General features: G+C 32.8%; 1 protein-coding gene across 1 annotated transcript; it reads left to right on the top strand.

Moving 5' to 3' along the window:
• Positions 1-13907: 13907 nt before the first annotated feature.
• LOC107448711 (uncharacterized) lies at positions 13908-20711 on the top strand. The gene is made up of 5 exons (XM_087156697.1): positions 13908-14304; positions 14929-15121; positions 18613-18777; positions 19894-19990; positions 20577-20711. Exons 1-5 carry the CDS (start codon positions 13971-13973, stop codon positions 20709-20711), a joined length of 924 nt encoding a protein of 307 aa, XP_087012823.1. The 5' UTR covers positions 13908-13970.
• The last annotated feature ends 1877 nt before the right edge of the window (positions 20712-22588 follow it).

The following is a 22588-nucleotide window of genomic DNA, read 5'->3' as shown; positions in this document are numbered from 1 at the left end:
TAAGGTTAGTGACAAAAAAGAAAAAAACTTTCACTTTCTTTCGAATTAATTGTATTTTTTTCATGCAGGGAAATATCACATGACCTCTTATTTCCTAACTTAAACAGCAAACATATAGTTTAGTCACTGCACTTTAAATTATATTTTTTGATTAAATTTTTTTTAAATAATTTAAACTAAAAAACAAAACAAATATAAAAGTCATTTTTCATGTTTTTGAAACGATTTTGAGTTGTGAGATTAAAAGTAAGATACCAATATCAAAAATAGGAGCCCAAAAAATAAGAATAAAGTAATAAAATAATTTTAATTTTATGTAAGTATTATCATATATACTAATTAGTAACAAACAAATAAAAATTACCCCCAAAAGTTCTTTTGTTCTCTTAAGTAATGCCCAGGTAGATTAAATAGAATGCAGAAAGCATAGATTATTCGCTGTTCCCCGAAATTAAGCGTTTGACATTTTCAGAACATTTAACACAATTTTGGACAGAAATCCAATGTCCAAAGCCAGTTTAAAACATCCAAAACCACCAATCTTTAAAGAGTGAGAAATAAGGTAATAATAGTACAGCAAAATAAGGACAAAAAGGATGAAAAGAAGAAAGAAAAACTAAGAAAAATAATAATCTTTATTTACTGCACAAAGCTACAAGTATATAGAACTCATAAAATAAGTTAAAATTAGATAAAACATGATATATAATATAATAAAAATTAATGAAAAGAGAAGAAATTATTAAAAATAAAATATTTTTTAAAAAAATTATTAAAAAGTCGTGAAAAAATAATAAAAAGATACAATCTCATCATCAGTTCACACTATTACATCCGCAAAAAGGAGTGCTTTCTAATATTGTATTAGCACTAGAAGGACTGAAACTTAGTATATACCTATATTGCCCAAAAGCAGTTAAAATGGCTGCACTGTGAAAGAATAACTAATGTGTAAAGATATTTGTTTAATTATTTTTCAATATTTTTTTTATAAGTATCATTTACAGTTATATAACAAGTTATTAGAAAATATTTATAATAAAAAAAGTATACTTCACCTGGAAAAAAATAATAGTTTATGCATTATTATTTGTACATTTTTTGCAAATGAAAAATGACTCAAAATGACTTCCTTGGGCAATCTGGTGTTAAGGAAAAGAGTTAAAAATTATTATTTGTCTTTTACTGCATCGACTACCTTAACAATATATTACAATTTTCAAATGAAAACCCGAAATTTTTTTCACTGAAACGCAAAATATATCAAAACAATAGTGTAAGAAACACCCAAAAATATTGAATATTTTTTGGGTGCTGTTTGGAGGTTTCCAATTAAATTAAAAATAAAATCATTAGAAATATTTGTATAATTTTTGTCCAGTGTACTAACAATAGATTCCTTGTAAACATCGGTATATATATATATTACCTATTTAATGAACACTAAAGTCACTGGTAATTTATTTGCATACCTGAATTCTATGAAATTAACACTATTGTCATTGGAATTATCTGCTGTTAGACATCAAACTATAAGCAAAATCGTAAAAAAGGGAAGAGTACACATACAATATCTCATTCCTTGAAAAAATAATAAAACAAAAAAATAAAGGAGGCCGATATAATTTTGAGTGATGATCTCACCTAATCTTTTGCATCCATTGACAGAATAGCGTGCGAGAGCGTTAAGTGTGAATCCCTCTTTTGGGAAGGTGGAGTGAGTGAGAGAGATGCACGCAAGCCCCACCCTTAACTCACTTTTTTTTTATTTCCCCCCTTTTCTATTCATTACATAAATGAATTATTTGGGAAAGGATCTGTTCTGATTTTTCCTTTCTCATCTCCTTTGTTTACATCTAAGTGGAGACACGTGATGGGGGAGATAATGTTTCCCCCCCTCCATCCAACAAGTATAATTCTCCCCTCCCCCCCTCCCAAAACAATTAATTTATTCTTTTTCTATACTCATTAAAAAAAGCTGACTTTTATTTACTTTAAAAATAATTGAAAATAAAAATATATAATCATATAAATAAATATAGATAACTAATTAGGTAAAAAATGACTCAGCATTTGAAGTTCTTTTTTGTTAAATATTTCAATACAGTCAAACCTCGCTATAGTGAACATGATTTTTATTTTATCTTATAACCTTCGTTGAACAGCCGACCCTATTTTATGGGTTTACGTCTACTAATGTTCAACTCCATAGCCTTGTTATTTTGAACCCTGATCCAGAAGACAAGGGAACTTCTAGATGGAGCATTGGGAGTAATTTGCCTTCGTGGAAGAGTTTTGATGGAGCTAACCCGCATTTGCGTTACATGGAGAAGAAGACCACGAGAACCTCCCACGGTTTGCCTGACGGCAAGGGGACTCGAACCCATGATTCTCCCTACCACTGAGGATATTTCCCGTCAGCACTGTCGGTGCAAGTCGGATGCGGAATTCGTATAGACTGGGATTCGAACCCGATTCGCCGCATTGGATGGCGAACCAAAACAAGAGCGGCAATTGGTTATTATGAACTTTTTTCTGTCTTCGACAGATTTTTTCCTCCTTCTCCAGATTCACTTTCCTCCAGATTTTGAAATTTCTACATAAAATACGTATACCGATTATTAAAACCATCTAGTGAGTGTAATGTAGCCATAAGCATTTTTTCTTGATTGATTCTTCTATCTCAGTTTCCCATTCCGAAATAAAGGCCATCCCTAAATTTTTTGTACACTAAGAGTAATAAAAATTAAAAGTTAACACATTTTCTGTTAATACATATTGATTTTTTAATAATTTTTGTATTTCTTTTTATGGGTCATATATTTAAATAATCTATACATAATAATAAAAGCGGCTGTGTGTGTGTGTGTGTGTCTGTAATCACAATATATCGCCCCAGAAGCCTCGCCCAGGCACGAAACTCGGCACATAATTGTGTTTTGACATAATGAAGAAGTATTTTTTTTCTTTTTCAAAAATTTGGATTAGTTATTTAGTTATCAGTCATTTTGTAAGTCTATGCTTTTCGTCTGCTTTTTCGTCTTCAAAGAGCCATATTCAAAAAACTATTAAAAAATGCATATACTTTTCCCCACTCTTATGCTAATGCGAACCTTACAATTGAAATATTAATTTTCGAAAACTTAAACCAATGATATACGAAGGAATTAATAATTTAATTGTAAAGTTCGCATTAGTTTACATTTATTAAAGTGGAGAAAAGTTTAACTTTTGTATTAAAAATGTGGCAACATATTCGATACGTAAATAGAACGCTTCGCTTTGATATATTTGTCGCTGTTCATAATTGTTATAATAAGTTTTTCTTCTTCTTTCCACGCTCTATTTTTTTTTTCTTAAGCGAAGACGATAATTTTTGTAGCGATATTGTAGTACTTTGTACAACTAAAAATTCTTTTCACAACACTTTAAAAATATTTACTTTATTTTCTTTATATATACAGAGAACAGTCGGCAAAGAATTCGATTAGGTTGAAAAACATTTTGCTAAAAAGGAACGAATTCCAAAAGAAAAAATAAGCAACTTAAAGAATAAAAATGCTGATGCCAGCCAATTTTTTGAAAGTTAACTTAGAAATAACAAACCAAACGATGTTAAATAACAAACCAAACGATGTTAACAAAATGACGTAGAAAGCGCAACTAGATCAAAATTATACAAGCACAACTAGATCAAATTATAATACCTGAGTGCTTGACGTAACAGATATAGAAATAGAATTTGATACCATAAAAAATTATATAGAAATAGAAATTGATACCATAAAAAATTTATTCGTTTTCGTGTTCTTTTCATGTATTTAGCATTTTAGTTTTTTTTTCTTAAGCGTTGTAGCTATATAATTTCAAACATCCTCAAGAGCTATAACACATCTGCAGCAGAACTGGATATGAAGACAAAATTGCAGGACAGGAACACTTTAATTGTCCACTAATCTTCAGATTTCCTGCTACGTTTTAAAAAACTTTATTTGTGAAAACCTTCAGCGTGGCGGACAGCTGGCCGCCTAAGGCGGCTAGTGTGTAATAAAAGGGAGCAAAATGAGTAAAAACTATTTGCAGTACGGACATTGTGAACTCTCGTTTATAGTGAACCGAAATTTCGGTCCCTTAAAGGTTCGCTATAGCGGGGTTTGACTGTTTTTGTTTTAAAAATGAACTGATTGCATTCTAGTTGTCTTAATTATTTCAATATAGATTAAAAGCTTTCACACAACAACCCATAGTGTGGCTCCACAATATCGTAACAAACAGCATGATTATCTACGGTATATAGTTTGCCTATAGTAAGAACTCCCCTAGCCATTCGTCTGGACCCGTGGCGGCGACTATGGTAACGAGGTATAACTATTTCAAGTAGGGGTGTGGGGTCACTGTTTAGGACAGGTTTTGGCTCGGGTCGACGAGAGAAAGGGAAGCTTTTACTTCGGCCTATTGTGTTAGCTCTAGAGTGAAGAGAAGCAACCCTCCCTGAAATGAGCTATTCCTGTTTCCATAACAGCAGACGGCCTTAGACTTTGTGGTGGGGGGAGTTCTTACCGTAGACAAACTATAACTGACTAGCATTGGGAAGAGGGAAGCCTAGCAGATCAGTTTGTCACCCTTTCTAAAACAAGGAAAGCTGGTACGCATTCATCTGAAGCTTGGTGGGTTTCAAGCCACCATTAGGAGACGAACCCCTGTTCTTCAACAAGTCAGTTCAGTGACAAGACCACTGAGCCATTGTAGTCCAATTATCTCAATCAATCCCAGATACATACATGTAAATTTAAAACTCTATAAAACTGAAATCTAGAATTCAGCCCATGTAGTACGTAAATTATACGTAAATTTTTGGGAAATTGGTAAAGGCAATACGCTTTATGAGTAAATTTTACGTGATATTAACGGAACGGATTTTACCAACTACCCTTCGGTAGGATAGCTTTCGTATATTTTACGAAAGATTGACGAAATAATATTTACTATTCCGATTTAATAAAAATGATTCTGTGTATTTTACGTATTATTGACGAAGCAAATTTACATTCCAATTTCGGTTCGAATTTATTTGCGAAAATTTTCTGTTATTTGGATAACCACTTTTTGTATAATTTGACGTTTTCAACTTTACATTTTAATCATTTTGACGCAGTGTTGACGTAAATATTATGCAAAAATAACGTACTCATTTTGATGTGAGATCAGTTTCCCTAGAAACTACACAGTCTGGTCGGCTAGATGGAACAACATTAAAAATGTAATGTTAAAATCGTTTAATTTATTTCATGATTGCCTAATCTTTTCCAAACTCTTTCTAAATCGAATCTGCCTATGCGAGTTCTTCGCTGAAATATCTTTTAAAGGGTGTTCATATCAATTCAAACGTGATAATTTTTTTTTCTTTTCGTTTTGAGATACGCATGAATTTAAGTGTTGCCAACGAATAAAATAAGGCAGCAAACTTTTCAAAATTATTAAGCCTAATTTTACGTGAACATTAATTTTTTGCCCTCCACTTAATTCCGAACTTAAGTGCTTAATTTTAAGTATACGATGCAAAAATTACTTAACCATATGTGAAATTTGCATCGAGTTTCGATCTGCCATCGTTTCTGGGTCGCAACTTAGCATCGAAATTGTTTTCCCATTTTCTCCTATCATAGGCTTCATCCCTATTTCTTTGAATGTGTCAAAACAGGTATTTTATATTTGTTGAGAAATAGGTATTTTATATATTTTGCTGTGAATGATAGGGAAAAAAAGGGGGAAAAAATAAAATAAAAATGTGGAAATATTGTTCATCCATTCCCATGGTCATTCAACGGCAGTCCTTACCTCAACATCTCTGAATCGTTGCCAACTCAACCTGTCAGAGATGGGAGAGAAGGAGAACAAGCCAGGCTGACCCCACCCTGCGAAAAAACCCCTCATCGCGTGCACAACATCAAAAATGGATGATCCCTCCCATGTAGCCCCGCTACATCCAAAAACGGAAGATATTTTGGCAGGTGCTGGTCCCACAGGCAAAAAGTGTTGGATTCTTTCCTATTTTTTCTCCATCTCGTTGCCATTTATTATTTTTTTTTCATGTGGAGAATATTATTATTCTTTTTTTTATTATTATTTTACTTAGAGAAAACCGCCAGCGCTTTATCTAAGTCAGGGACGTGCGCCAAAAAACTTTATCGCTTAGAGCTTTGGCGGTTTTCTCTCCTGGAAATTTTTTTTCTTCTTCTTTGGTACAATAGACTCGATTTGCTCAGATAGAAGAAACAGTAGGTTTTTATGGTTTTTGTTCTACATTTCTGATCTTCGCATTCTTTATTTATGCTAAAGAAGGACGCACAAAACTTTTGGCGTTTGTTGGAGGAAGTTTCAGGGGCTAACAGGTTACATACACTTGAAGTTGAAAGTCAGTTGGTTCCTTTTTTCAGATGGATACGAGTTTTCTTTGACTGAATTTTACAGAAGGGTCGAAAAAAATCTTCACAACGATCAAATTTTGCATATTAAGGTTATAACCATCACCTTAAAATGGGAATCCCATCTCTACAATTCACGAATAGCATTCCAGTCTCACTCTTTCTTTTTTGAAAGTTGAATGGAGTTTATTATGTTTCACATTAGCCACAAAATTATCATTTAATTTAATGAAGATCTCTGGCGTACAAAAATGATAACCCATATTTTCATAGTTGAAAAATAAAACCAGATTTTCCTTTTAGATAGTGCAGAGATTGATGGCTTTTATGAATGAACCAATATAGTGTGATGCTGTTTCTCAACTCTTACTACTTCAGAATAACGAAAACTTGTTGGACATAATTATTTACAATAAATTTTTTATAAGATCTGGATTACCAATTCCCCCTTAGTGTATTATATTATTAAAATATTCAATTATTTCACAATTAGTTTAAGTCATTTAATAAAATCCCTTCTTCAAAATTGTCAATATTTTATTTTATCCGTCGTTGAACAACCACAATTTCGGGTTTACGACTACTAATGTTCAACTCCGTAGCCTTGTCATTTTGATTTGTTATGGGAACATGGAGGACTTTGCGACTCGACAGATTTAACGTACATCAGTCACCATTTACTGCAAGGGGTGTCTTCGCCGTCAACCGACGAACTCTTGGACACGGGCCCAGTACCCTACCAACCAGACTATTCCGGTTTCAAGTAGTCAATATTGCAAGAAACTGACACCTAATTACAGAACATAGTGAAAAAAATGTAAAAAATTATTGCGTTTTTAAGGCATTTGTTTCCAGCCGAGTTCAGGTGGTTATACTATATCTATCATTAACGAATGGTATTCGATAATTAATTTATATTAATATAATTAATTTATATTAAGATAATAATTAATTTATATTAAGATAATAATTAATTTATATTAAGATAAAATCAAAATCAAATTTTAAAATAAATATATTTTAATACTAGAGGGCAAAGCCCCTGTTCGCGGACGCTCACCAATCTCGATGATTGCATTGCAATAATTGTTGTTTCTTGTCCCAAAACAGTTGAAATTATACAGTTGTTACATATATGTACTAAAAATAACACTTGTGCCACCCCATCCCTTGTCCAAATATTTCCCTTATGATGCTATTAAGATTTATTAGTGGACATGAATCATATTTTGAAATTATACTTATAATTAAAAGTATATTGTTGTAACAAATTTCGTGAATTCACTACTGCAATTTAATATTTTTGCTTACCAAACGGATGGATATATTTTAAATACAATGTTTGCACTCATCACTTTGCACATGAAGCAAAATGTTAAGTTCTAAATCATTTAAACGAATCTCTTCAACCGTCATTCTTATTAGTATATTAATGCAATTTGCATTAAAAATAATAATTATTAAAAAGGTAATAAGATCGGACACCGATTTGAATAACTTTATCTTAAAATGTTACCTTGAATTACGTTACTCTAACAATAATAATAACAATCCTCTTAAACGCTCAATTTAGAAAACAAACAAAATTAAAAGCGCAATAATAACAGTACAGATAAATACCTTTAAATTAAGGATGCAAAAATATTTATAGGAAAACAGTACCTTTATAACTGATATGAAATTTTTGCTGATGACAATCAAACCAATAGGAAAATTAGTGGGAGAAAACTGGATCCTACCGTGTGATCTTCCGGGCAATAAAAATTAACCGACAACAATGGAAAATTACTACACCATCACAAGATTTTTTATTTACAGTTCGAAACAATGTTATTGCCATGAGAAAATATATTTCCCGCAAAAATAGTGAGATGATAATGTGCATTTTGTTGCCATTTGATCCGTTTTATTCATACAAAGTATAGGGAAGACTTTCGTCACGTGACATCGTATGAAAGGCAACGGAAGTGTGTTCAAGTCAGTATTGGTGAAGACACCACTGAAACTTAGATTGTTATAAGCCGCAGAATTTCAATTAAAATTTCACTGTAGCTGGTCGAAGAGTGGTCAAAATTACTATTGACAATTGTTACTATTCGACTATATCACAATAAATTCTTCTTGGAAGTGGTCAAGAAAGAGATTGAAACTTGTATGGTAATTTAATACAGAAGGACAGTTACAATTTAAAACTTTTCGTTGAAATTTTGACTGACGATAGATTCTATTTGGTGATGTTGTTGTTGTAGTTCATTTATGTTACACTAGAGCTGCTCAATGGGCTATTGGCGACGGTCTGGAAAACATCCCTGAGGATGATCCGAAGACAGGCTATCACAATTTTAATCCTCTACAGAGGGGATAGCACACCCGCTTGAGTAGCCAGACGACCTGCACGCGAAGTTGAGCACTTTACGGTAGAACAGTTTAACGTGTACCAATACAGCACACTCTCGATCCCTACGCAGACTGATCCAAGTGGTCAGTCACCCGCACACTGACCGCAGCCAGTGATGCTTGGCTTCGGTGATCTGCTGGGAACCGCGTCTTAACAATCAGTCCCACTGCGGGGTACTTGGTGATAATGTATAAAGAGCAAAGTGAGGAAATTTTGTTACTGGACAGTGGCTAGTTGTAGCAATTTTAACAGTGACCACTTTTTCAAAAATTGAGAATTTTAAACATACACGAAAACTGCTGATATTAACAATGTTAGGTATTTCCATGGAAGCATTGCAACGTTCATTTTTAAAAAGAATAAAATATTTAAAAAAAAAACAAGCGTAAAATAAAAAATCCAAAAAAAATCAGGATAATATGAAATATTTATCAAAAATTGGCAATCGGTCAGCGATTAAAAATTAACTGTAAGTCGCCAAAGGCTGTATTTTGTCGCCTTGTGTCAGATGGTGACCGTTAAAGTTTCCCGATAATAATATGGTAACATTTTCTTTTACATGGAATGGGACAAAAAGAATGGCGTAGTGTGACTGCCGTAATGGATTTATTCAGCCGAAACAAATTTATTCTGCAACTACAATTATACAAGTTTTATTTAGCAACAGGGAAAAATCATCGAATAACGAACTCGCCGCTAGAGGCGCTGTTAAACAAAATGTCGTCCATGCAAGAGAAAGCGTATTGCGTTTTCGAATATGCCAAAACCTCCTCTGTAACTGTTGTGCAAAGACATTTTCGCACGAAATTTCGTTAAGAACCTCCGCATTGGCATAACATAAGCAGGTGGGTGAAGCAGTTCCAGGATACCGCCTTCTTATGCAAGAACAAAAGCCCAGGACGAAAAGAAACAAAACCCGAAGTGGTTGAAAGAATTCGTTTTTACGGAGTCCCTCAAAATCAACGCGACGTGCACAACTGGCTGTCCCTTACACAACGGTGTGGCGTGTTTTACGGAAGCGTCTCCAATTCAAGCCGTACAGATATCAGATGGTCCAGGCTTTAAAACCTACTGACAAAGCATTGCGTAATAATTTCTGTGTGAAATTTCATGAAAAGCTCGACGTGAATGGTTTCGAGAACACACTGGTGTTCACCGAAAGTGGTTTGCCACTTATGTGGCAAAGTTAATCGCCATAATTTGCGGGGCACGGAAAATGCCCATGTAACATTAGAACATCAGCATGATTCTCCCAAGGTGAAAGTTTTCTGCGCTTTATCAAACAGTTGTATTTTTGGTCCATTTTTCTTTGCAGAAAAATCCATTAATGGGGACATTTACCAAAACATGCTCTCTGAGTGGTTGCACCACCAGCTGTTCCTGATTTAATTTTGCAGCAAGATGGTGCTCCCCCACATTGAAATAACAACGTACTTTAGTTCCTGAACGAACGTCTACCCCATCGCTGGATTGGCCGTACTGGGCTACAGAATTTAACATGTCTTCATTGGACACAGAGATCACCAAATCTAACGCCCTGTGATTTTTTTCTCTGGGGTTTCGTTAAGGACAAGGTGTTTGTGCCTCCACTTCCTCACGGATAACTGCAGTGTTGAACTCCATCAAAGGGGATATGCTATCACGAGTGTGGCAGGAACTTGATTACCGTTTAGACATTTGTCGTGTCACCGGAGGGGCACATATTGAATACCTGTAGAAACTTAATAAATGTAGTTTTGAACTAAATTTGAATTTTCTAAATAAATTAATTATAACGTTTACAATCATGTTTTCTTTTTGTCCCATTCAATATGTATATTGTATATTGAATTCCATATGAAATTTGATCGTTATATCTAGTCAAAAATCTTCGAACTTTAATGGGATCAGTAACAATTTCAGCATTTTAAGTGATCAGAAAATGGTTAGAACTTTGATTGACGAAAAAAACAGTTCTAGGCAATCAAGAAACGATTAAAATTTATAATGTTATCCAGAATAGAGTTTCAGTTAAAATTACAGTGCCCTTGCCCTAGCTTATCTCAAATTGGTTAAAATTTCAATCGACTGTAAATTCCATTTGGCGATAATAGTGCAACAACTTCCAGAGCTCCAATAAAAATTTAAATGATCTAGTTAGTTTTGAGCGTCAAACTTTTGATCAAATATATATTTATTTATTTGGCGACAAAATGACAATATTCTGTCGTTACACACCCAAAAATAGTAAATAAAAATGTTATAATAAATGTCCAAAATGTATTTCTAATACCAATATTATCATCAAAATTGTGTACTTGTAACAGATTGCATGTGTTTAATCACGTGGTTGCACATGGCATGTTAACTTTATAGAGTTTTTCCCACTGAATCAGTTTTTGGATCAGATTTAATCGGATACCTGCGAGTGACGCTTGTGTCGAAAGCGTGACGTCACTTACAATTATCCAATTGGAAGATAAATTGAGCAAGAGAATACTTTGCTAATATGTTCTAGGATCACGTATCTTATCCATTGGAGTCAAAATATAAATGGAAATCGCAAGTATAATCATGGAGCCATTTGGTTGCTCTCTTTAGATAAACTAAACAAAAATAGTGGAATCATTTTAATATCTACGCCTAAGATTGTGACAAGTTATCGTTTTCTCTCTTCCTAATTATTAATTGAAAGAGACCATCTCTTTTTGGAACAAGTTACATGGTTACTAAAGCAAGTTACATAGTAAGTACGCATATAGGTTTAATTATTACTATACTAAGGGGTTAAGCCCCCTGTTCCCTACCAATCTATTATTATATTATCTATTAGTATTATTATATTATCTATTAGTATAAATATTTAGATCTTTTGGTTATTAGATCTTTTGGCGAACAGAAGTAATTTTTCATAGTAATAATTTTGTAAAATAACAATTGTTATAACATTGTATTGTTTAAACAAATTTGATGAGTTCACACATTTAATTTAATATTTTCGCTTATATAATTTAATATTTGCGTATATATTAAATACTATTTTTGTTTGCATCTCATTGTGCATGAAGCTGATCGTTAAGTTCTAAATCATTTAACAGATCTCTTCAACTGTAATTTATAACAGTTGTTATTTCTACAAAAATAATAATTGCAATAGACCACCTTTCTAAATAATTTTATCTTCAAATGTAGAGCAGAATTACATTACAATAAAAAAACAAAACAATTCTCTTAGTTTTAAACTCTGGAATTAAAAGCGTATTAATAGCATTTCTGGAAAATAACTCTAAATTAGGAATACAAAAATATTTATAGAAAAATACTTTTATGACTTTCAATAATTTTATGCTGATGACAACCAAAAAGCAACATGGAAATGAATGAGGAAAAACTGTATCCTACCACGTGATTTTCGGACCAATAAAAATGCACGTACAACAATGGAAAACTGCTACACCATCGTTAGTTTTTTATCCATAGTAAGAAATGTAATAACTTTTATAAAACAATTCTGTGTCATTACATCCATTGCTAATCTACATTCTTAGGAGAAAAAGAAGAATTATTTAATTCTGCTTTAACTACAAGTGAAAAACAGAATTATATGTGGTTCATAAATTACGATATTTTCAAGACTTTAAAAAACTAAAGGTCTAAGAAAAAGTCCCATTTCATATAATGAGCAGAAAGTGGATGAGAAATTTTAGTGATTGCGAGTAAAATTGCAACAAGCTTTAAATTGACGAATTTTATGAATCCTCAACACTTATTCAAATTGCCACCCCCCCCCGTAACGTTTTTAATTTTTGGCGTTTTGGCGTCACAGCTAAAAGCTGGATTTTTAAAGTTACTAGTAGTCTTGTTGCGCGATACATTTCGAACCTCCTTTCCCCTGTGTAACCTCTTAAAGATTGCTACCGAATACCTTCATCCACTGCTATTTTCAAAAAAGATATGAACACAATTTGATTGTTATAAGATTCCAATAAGATTTTCCCCACAAAATCACAAACTATTACAAAAATGATACTTGAAACCCTCTCCCTCTAATTTCTGCTTGTAAAACATAGAGTTATTCATACAGGTAAGTAGTACTTTTTTCCTATTAATAATCTTGATATAAGATCAGCATTTTTTTATGTCATGAAAGACTTTACTATATTTTTTGATAGTTCAAAGTGTTCAACTCCATAAACTTGTAATTTCAAACCCCACTCGGAAGACAAAAAAAAAAAAAAATTCTAGATCAAGCTTTATGAAAACTTTGTCTTTGCGGAGCATTTTTGAATGAAACTAACCAGCAGCTACGTTATATGGAGAGGGGAAAAAATAAATCTTCTCAGGGTTAGCCCAACGTCATGTGCACACGCGAGCTGTTTTCCAACTTTCTTAGTGGGCCATTTTTATTTATGGACTTCAAAACTTTTATTATATATTCTAATTTATTCAAAAGTTAGTTCAATTTCAAAGTTTTTCTTATGACATTTTCAAATAATACCTATTTATCAATTGTTGTAAGAAAATCTCTAGCGTGCATGAGTTCATAGAAATAAAATAATGAGAAAGAAATTAGATGTCGCCAAAAATAAATCTTAACATTTATATCGAAATTTTAAAATCTAAGAAAAACTTCACTAATCGATAATTTTACGTAAAGAAAAAGCATCGATGAATTAATATTTGAGAATATGTTTAAACACTGCATTTTCTAAGGTTATAAAACTTTGCAAAAACTCAGAATTATTTATTGATTTTAATGATTTTGATCTAGGTATAAAAATCTCGCTAAATTAGCAATTTTTAAAAAAAGTAAAAAGTTTTTCTTTTTAAATATTTAAGCCATTTTCCCATTTATTAAGCCCGATTTTCACAATCAAAGGGTATAACATTGTTGAAATTTACAGCTTTTTCTCCAGTTTAAGGCTCCTAAGTTGTGACATTTTAGTTTTTCTTGGCAAAAGATCTTTAAAAAAACACTCTGAAAACTTCAAATCTTTAGCTGAACCTCGTAAGTTAAAAACTAGAGTAAATTTAGAATAACCTAGAGTAAACCTGACGAATGCAATCGTTATTTCTATTTTAGTATTTTTCTCTATTCATTAAAGGACGAATGTTGTTGAAACATAACCAGGACGGACGGAGAAAAAAGGGATAAAAACGTCTATAAAATGGAGAATTTCTGTAATTGTAAAGGATGCTGTGTTAGTAACGAAAGTAACGGATGTTGTGTCAGTAATGAAAGTAAAGGATGCTGTGTCAGTAACGAAAGTAAAGGATGCTGCGTAAGTAATCAAGGTGAAGGATGCTGTATCAGTAATCAAGGTGAAGGATGCTGCGTCAGTAGCGAGAGTAAAGGATGCTGTGTCTGTACTGAAAGTAAAGGATATTGTTTTCCAAGTGAACCACAAGTTTCTGCAGATGAGAATATGTACAAATGTAGAGTATGCGTCCCTAGTGAGCTAGCTAAGAATTATTGCTGCTGTAAAGGATGCTGTGTCACAAGTAAGTCAGTAAATGCTCTTTAAAATAAATCGTTTAAGCATAATATCGTCAAACTAGAAAAAAACTATCAAAATTTTCATTTTATTTAATTCCTTTATTTTTTTTATTTTTTTAAATGTAAAACTAAAACTTCTTACTTAGCTTTTAACAAAATTTGCGATCTCCAGTACTTGCATATCTTTCTTAAACGTCATTTTTATTTGATTCTGTGCATTTCTTATTGTATTATGTACAATAGTTTTGAAAGAATAAATAACTTCATAACCTTGTATAATACTAATTAAAAAAGAAGTGGATCATTATTACTTTTATAGGTTAAAGTGATTCATTATTACTTGTAATTGTCGCCCAGTATTAGTTGCCCAGTATTAGTTGTCGCCCAGTATCATAATTAGAATTATAATCTTAAATTATGATTAAGATTAATAATCTTGATTACAGTTATTGCGGTTTTTGCATTGCTGATAATATTGATCGCTTAGTACTTAGTATAAGTATTTGTGTTATTGACTATTCAGATAAATACTTAATATTACAATTTACACCTTTTTAGTTCTGCATTAATGTAACACACAAACCTCCATTTAAATAATATTCTTCTCTAAATAACATTCTTTTTTTCAGCAGATAGAATTACAGCTGATGAGAGAGAGGAGGAAAGAGAATATCCCCCAGAGAAGGACAGAGTTTGCCTCTGCTGTTGCCAAAAAGAAGTAAAGAAAGTGGATGCAGTTCTATTCTATAGTTTGCCAGAACCGAAATTCGAAGGTCAATCTGTCCATAAGAGAGATTTCACATGGAAGCCAATACCCAAGAAGTAAAGGCAAATTCTATTCATTACAACAATACGACACGAGAGTTTTTTGTGTCACTCTTATAAGCTGTTTGGTAAAAAACCGCCTTTTAATGTTCTTTAAAGATATCCCAGTAGGAAAATAAAAAACAATGAAAGTTTAAATGTTTTAGAATAATAGAGCACTTAATTCACATAGAACACTTGCTTTTCCTTATTTAGATATTCTGCGCCATTTTCATAATTGATTTGTTGTTGTTGTTATTGTTAATTTACGTCGCACTAGAGCTGCACAATGGGCTAGTGGCGACGGTCTGGGAAACATCCCGGAGGATGATCCGAAGACATGCCATCACAATTTTGATCCTCTGCGAAGGGGATGGCACCCCCGCTTCGGTAGCCCGACGACCTGCGCGCGAAGTCGAGCACTTTACGGTAGCACAGTTTAACGAGGACCCATACCGCACACCCTCGGTCCCTACGCAGACTGATCCAAGTGGGTCACCCACCCGCACACTGACCGCAGCCAGTGATGCTTGACTTCGGTGATCTAATGAGAACCGTGTCTTAACGATCAGTCCACTGCGGGACTTTCATAATTGACATAAAGAAAGATAAGTAGAATTGGACAAAACGAGACTAAACAATTATGATAAAATGTTTAAAAAAACACAGTTTAAATGCTTTTGAATAATAAAACACTCATTTTAGAACACTTGCTTTTCTCCATTTAGATATTTTGCGCTATTTTCATAATTAACAGTAATTTTCATAATTCTACTTCTAAGTGGAATTGGACAAAACGTGACTAAACAGTTATGATAAACTGTTAAATAAAAAACAACCACAGTTTAAATGCTTTAGAATAATAAAACACTTAATTTAGAACACTTGCTTTTCTCTATTTTGCACCATTTTCATAATTAACATAAAAAGAGCTAAGTGGAATTGTACGGAAGTGACAAAACAGTTATGATTAACTGTTTTGATCTCTTACAACAGTTTCGATTTCCCAGAAAGGTTCTTTAAAATTATGGCAATTTTATAAAACATCCTCAATAACGTATGCGTACATTTAGAATCTTTGTCACACAAGTTTTACACGTGGCCTCAAGTTTTACACGTGGCCTCAAACTGAATCACATTGATAAATATGTTGGCCAAATTATGATTGTGTTTTTCTCCTCAAGTACCGATTCGATCCCGAATGGAGAGATTCTAATAACTTATTTTCGAGAGAATTCCATCGACGCTAGGTTTACCAAAATTACAATATCGGGTAACGTCTCTTATAGCTATTACTTTAGCTTATAAAAGCATGTCTTGCATCACACTAAAAATATTCCTAGTGTTTTTTTATTTGCCAAATGGCTTTGTGAGAAAAAATCAGGTTCTTGTCATTGGGCAAAACCGAATGGTACAAATTACGATACGCTTCAATATAGGCTGAGTTAAAATTACAGTAAGTTTGGATACAGTGTTGCAAAAAATTAAGATTCAAAAATGCCTGTATCACAGTAGGGGATTTCAAAGTGTTATTTGTGATTTCCATTCTTATTAACTAACGGAATTTACTAAAGTTTACAAACGTATTAAAATAAATTCAAATTACTTGTGTTTCTTTTTCGTATATGTTGCTTAGTGTAGAAAGGTCATGGAATGCTGCGAACAAACATTTCAGCTGTTGGAAAACAAAAATTTATTCAATATGTACCCGGATATACCGCTTTTCAAAAAAATAATTCATTTCGCTATCAAAATACATTTGAATAAAAATATAGTCATTTAAACAAAAGGGCTAAATTTTCCATCAAATAAAAATGTAAGCAATTTTACACACGTAACTGTTTAAGGAAAAAAAAAAACTTAAGACTTATCAAAAAGAACGCTATACCGCGGAAGAAATCCTTCACGGCAAATTTTGTTTCATCTCCATCGGTCATTTAAAATTTAATGTTTAGACATAAGTGAGTACAGTTAAACCAGCCGTAAGCCATAAAGTTTAAAAACTCTGAAAAATAGGTTTGCCAAAATATCAAGTTGTTGTAGTTTATTTACGTCGCACTAGAGTTGCACAATGGGCTATTGGCGACTGTGTGGGAAACATCCCTAAGGATTATCCGAAAATATGCCATCACAATTTTGATCCTCTGCAGAGGGGATGGCACCCCCGCTTCGGTAGCCCGACGACCTGCACGTAAAGTCGAGTTTAACGTGGACCAATACCGCACACACTCGGTCCCTACGCCGATTGATCCAAGTGGTCACCCACCCGCACACTGACCACAGCCAGTGATGCTTGACTTCGGTGATCTGCTGGGAACCGTGTCTTGTGGGATTCGTACTGTGGGATTCCAAAATATCAAAATGCAAACAGAGAATGAAAGGATTACGCAATACGGTAGTAATCATGTCACAATTTATTTTGATGTTTCAAAAACATTTTTTCAGCATTAGAAACTCCATGGCTTATGGTTGGTTTATCTTATCTGATTTTTCTCTAAACTTTAAATTAGGAATGGAGGTGAAACAAAATTGGCCTTGAAGGATTTCATCCCTTGTATAGCATTCTTATCAAGACCCGGATTTGTAAAACTTCCCCTTACCTTAAAGAAAAGATATACTGCATAGATTTAATATATTTTCTTCATAATTTTTAAAACAACAATGACTGTAATATCGGAATTGTTTGCCCCAAATGTACCACCGCAGGCACGTCACTTTTATGCTGCTCAGCATAACTCAAAATTTTACCCTCATATACAAAGCTTCCCTTTAAAAATATTTAACATTTTTCTTCTAAAAACATGCCGATTCTCGTTTCGATGCTACTATAATAATCAAAGCCTGCATCAATAAGTTATAAATTTATTATACACTGGTGTCAGAAATTAAGAGAATTTGCAGACTGGGTCGATTACCTCTAGAACTACTGCAACAATTTTAGGAAATTTGATATGTAAATACAATGATACAATATAAAACAAATAACCATTCAACAATTGTATTATCTAGCACTCGTTGGAGTCAGAAGGTATGAAACAGCGGTTGCTGAATAAACAAAAAAAAAAAAATGCAAAAATAGTAGGGGGTATGATCCCCTCTCACAGATATACAGGCCTTGCAGCACGATTTCATACTTGAAATAAGGCAGTTCATCATTTCCTGTAGCAATTAGCCTGAATTAGTCCTATGGCATTTTCATACCTTCAGACTCCAACGAGTGTTACGCACGATCTTGCGTGTGTATTACAATTGTTGAATGGTTATTTGTTTTGTATGTATGTTACATATACATCATATATACATCATATGTATGTTACATATCAAATTTCATTAAAATCGGTTACAGTAGTTCTAGAGACGATCGAACAAGTCTGAAAATTCTCTTAATTTCGCACACCAGTGTAGTTTAGTAATTTTATGTTGTTTTTATCTATAAATATCTATAAATTTTTATCCATAACTTATGAAATTATTTGTACCTTATTGAGTAAGTAGATTCCTACTATTAGGGAACTTCCACCATGGCATCCTCTATTGAGTGACAGGTGGAAAAGCTTGCAAGTGCCTAGCATAAAGAAGTCCACTTACCAAAACGATTTTTACCCTCCACCACCCTGTGTAAGCAAGCCAAAGGAGCCTGAGTATTCTGCTCCAGAGGAAGAAATAAGTTCAAAGTAAGATAATAATAGAAACACGATTGGACATGCTTAACCCTTTGACGCAGATGGAATATCGGTGTCCCTTTTATATATATTTTTTTCTGACGATCTAGTTACAGGAATAAATATATTTTCGTATTATATAATTATAAAAAACAGTTTAAGAGTAACTGAAAAAATATGTTAGATTACCGGAATTATATTTGTGCCAAAATATAAAATCTAAAAAAAAGAAAAAAAGTCTGCAATTATTTTTATACAAAATAAAAAATTTAATAAGAACTGATTTTGCAAATTAAAGAAATTTCAAGGAAGCTTAATAGCAGCTATTTAAGTAATAAAAACAGTTAAGAGCAAATTTTAAAAAATATATATACATATTGTTTAGAATTATATTTTTCACTTATTTTCACCCAAATTAATACAAAATAATTATAAAAGTATGAAAAAATAAGTTGGATAAAAATTCTCCGTCAAAGAGATAAATACTAGAATATTTTCAGTTTCTTTCGATGCATTTGTGTCTGGGTTAAAGTAGTTCGAGTACAATTAGTGTTTTTGAATTATCTAATAATCGAAAACAGATAAGAAATTGAGATTGCCAAAATGAGACCTTTCATCAACAGGTACTATGTAATAGATTCATTTCTACTCAAGATAGCTAATTTGTCATAATAGCATTTAATTTATTACATTCTAAATATTTATTACGAATTGTGTAATATTTAAATTTAAAATATGAATACATTTAGAAACTTTCCTCTTTATTCTGTACACCAAAGTAAAATACACAACATTAGGAAAAATTGCATCGGAAAAAAACAGAAAGGAAGTCATGCATTATACTTTTTAAAAAAAAGAAATTTCTTAAAATTCGCTCTTATAATGTAAGCATACTAAAAAAGAATAAAATAAATATGAATCCGGAAGTAAATACAAGAACAAAAATCTCAAGAGAAACAGCCACTGAAAAACGTTACATCAAGCTCAAATCATTTGCAATTTTTATTTTTTCCTCATGTTTTTTCATTCCTTATTACCCTTTATTTAAACGCAGGCATTCACTCTCGTAAGTGCCAAACGAAGTTCCATCATGCTTGGAAACTATCTATTTTTCTTCTCTATTTTTAGAACTGCGTGTGATTGTTTTATTGAGGTCCCACAAGTGTGCTGCTGCCCAAAACAACCACAGTTAACAACGGATTGCAAGTTAAAAGGGTATGACCTGGTAGGTACTGTCACATGCTGTCCAGGAAATTGTTCCGGTGCAGGTTCGACCAATTGCAAATGCCAACCTCTCTCTTCAAATCTACAATAACCGCTTTGCAATCAGATTTCATTAAAAAAATCATTCTGAATACATTTTAATATACTAGATTGATTTATCTGAATAAAATTTGCCATGTCATTAAAATTAAATAGTTTTGTTTCGTTATTTTAACCTTTTGCACTGAAAATACGTGCCGTGTACGTTATGATAATTTTGCTGTAAAATCTCCACTGAAGTTTTGTACACTCCGACAGACAATTATCACAAAGATAAAATAAATATTTGTGGTTCATGTCACAGAAATAAAAATTGTTCGGATTTCACTTATCGAACACTGAGCATCTCGAAGTGAGTCGCAGTTACCTTTTCTTTGTAAGCATATCTATGAATTTCTTGTCCGTACACACACGTGGTAAATTTTATGAATACAGCGCTCAACATTGCTAAAGCCTTACCGGTAGTCAAGTACGTCTTCGTAATATCAAACGACGAAAAACCGACCTCAAACAAAATGATCAAATAAAATTTAAACGATCACTTTTAGCAAAAAGGACAGTGGATACCTGATTATTGTGGAATCTATGACAATGAGATGGCTAAAAAGGGTGCCTGCAAAGATGTCCTTCCAGTATATCATTACAGAACATCTTTTGAAAAAATGGCTCTTAAGACAGTTTAAATTATCTGTCTCAAAATGACCAGGGCATACAATGGTGGATATGTTTTGCTTCGCCACTGGCCATGACTGTTTCCCGAAACACCACCATTTCCGCAGCATAGTTACAAGTCTTATCTGTTGTCTCTATAAGAGACGAGTCATAGATGGCCATCTCATTCTTTGTTGAGTAACCAAACGTTATCATCTTGTGGACCGCTACTGGGAGGCCTTTTCGATTTATAGACTATCGCTACATGTTTTCTACGCTTTTTTTCTCTCTCTAAGTTTGTTCTCTAAATGGTTCTTTGCATTTATTGCTGTTGTTATCTTTTAGTCTTGCCGATAGAAATTTTTAAAAAAAATTATAATGCACTAGGCATTAATTGAAAAACATTTGATTGAATTTTTTTTAAATAGTTTGACGACTTCCATCCAGCAGTGAATTAATTATAATTGAAGATGATGATAGATTCATGATATACTCTGGCAGTTGAATACATGCAACTTGATGTTGAATGTATGTTGATGTTGGCAGTTAAATGTATGCAACTAAAATAAGAATCCTCTTTTTATTGCAGATATGGATTTTCCAAAAAAAAATATTTTACTTTGTCTAGTAGGTCCTTGTACTTTAGTTTACTAATGATGATATTATAACAAAAGTGAAAATGGTTTAAAATTGTTTAAATTCGAGACATCTCGAGAAATACATGGCAGATCGAAAAACTAGAAATAGTTCTATTTAATACTTTGTAGAAACCTAACTAACAACCCCAAACTCAGACTTGCCGTATTAAGGAACAGTCGAGGTTGATTAGTTGGGTATTTCAAAACGTCTAAAAGAGCTATTTTTATTTTTCCGTCTGTATTTGATCTGCGTGTGTATGTTTCTATACATATTTTTTGAGGTATTAAAGAGTTTCCATATTTTTGTACATCACGTGTGAAATTTTTTAGAATTATTACATTTATGCTAATTGTTTTTTTTTAATGATAAGCTATCGAAATTAAGATCTGCGTATGCGAGAAAACAAGTTGGACGATTCTAGACTTGTCAGTTCAACGAGAATAACGTCCCTACTCCTTTTCCAAACAATAACAATTCAATATTTTGCAGACGAAATAATTAATACTCCCCCCCCCCTCCCGATTTCAAGTAGGAGAAATTAAACACCCAAAGAAAAATTATGCTAAACAACTACAAAAGTTGGATTTTTTTTTTCTTTTTAAGGAAATAAAATGAAGAGGAATTGTTCTTCACCCTGGGTGAAATCCGAAAAGAAGTGAGAAAGGGTCAAAAAACGACACGTCCAGGCGTGTTGAGAAATGATTATGGTAATAAATTTAATGAACACTAATTGCTCTCCCTCTCTCTGTGTCCTCTATAGCAACCTCATTGATCGAGAAGTGAGGTAGGGGGGGGTGCTTTGCAGCAGCAATAAATACTAATTAATCTTCCGTCCGGCCGGATAGAATAATAATATTTCCCCGCTAATTGACTGGAAAGTTGAAATTTATTTTCGCTCCGATTCCAATAATTGATAGAGAAGGGGGGGGGGTGCACATATATTGTTTATGCTGAAGTTTTTTTTGTACCCCCCCCCCCTCTGTTCTAGAGAGAGTGGCGCAAAAGGTGGTATTTCCAAAATTTCAATCATTGCGACAAATGGGCGGAAAATTAGATTCCTATACGACAAGATTAAGAAAATGAAGTGATTTTTTTTTCTTGGAAAATATCTTTTTAAAGCGTTTGGGAAAATGAATTCCTTTTCAATAAAGATATAAAAAAAAATGTGTGTGAACTGTTTTAAGATATTAAGAGAAGATTTTTAAGAATTTTTCGGCCTTATTGTATTGAACTGCGAATTATTAAAGGGTGTTTGAATAATTGGAATTTT

This window comes from Parasteatoda tepidariorum, chromosome 2, assembly GCF_982258835.1.
Source record: "Parasteatoda tepidariorum strain Cologne lab strain chromosome 2, Ptep-v5.0, whole genome shotgun sequence".
NCBI classification, from domain to species: domain Eukaryota; kingdom Metazoa; phylum Arthropoda; class Arachnida; order Araneae; family Theridiidae; genus Parasteatoda; species Parasteatoda tepidariorum.
The sequence above is the reverse complement of the archived record's forward strand: the minus strand, read 5'-3'. Positions and strand labels throughout refer to the sequence as shown.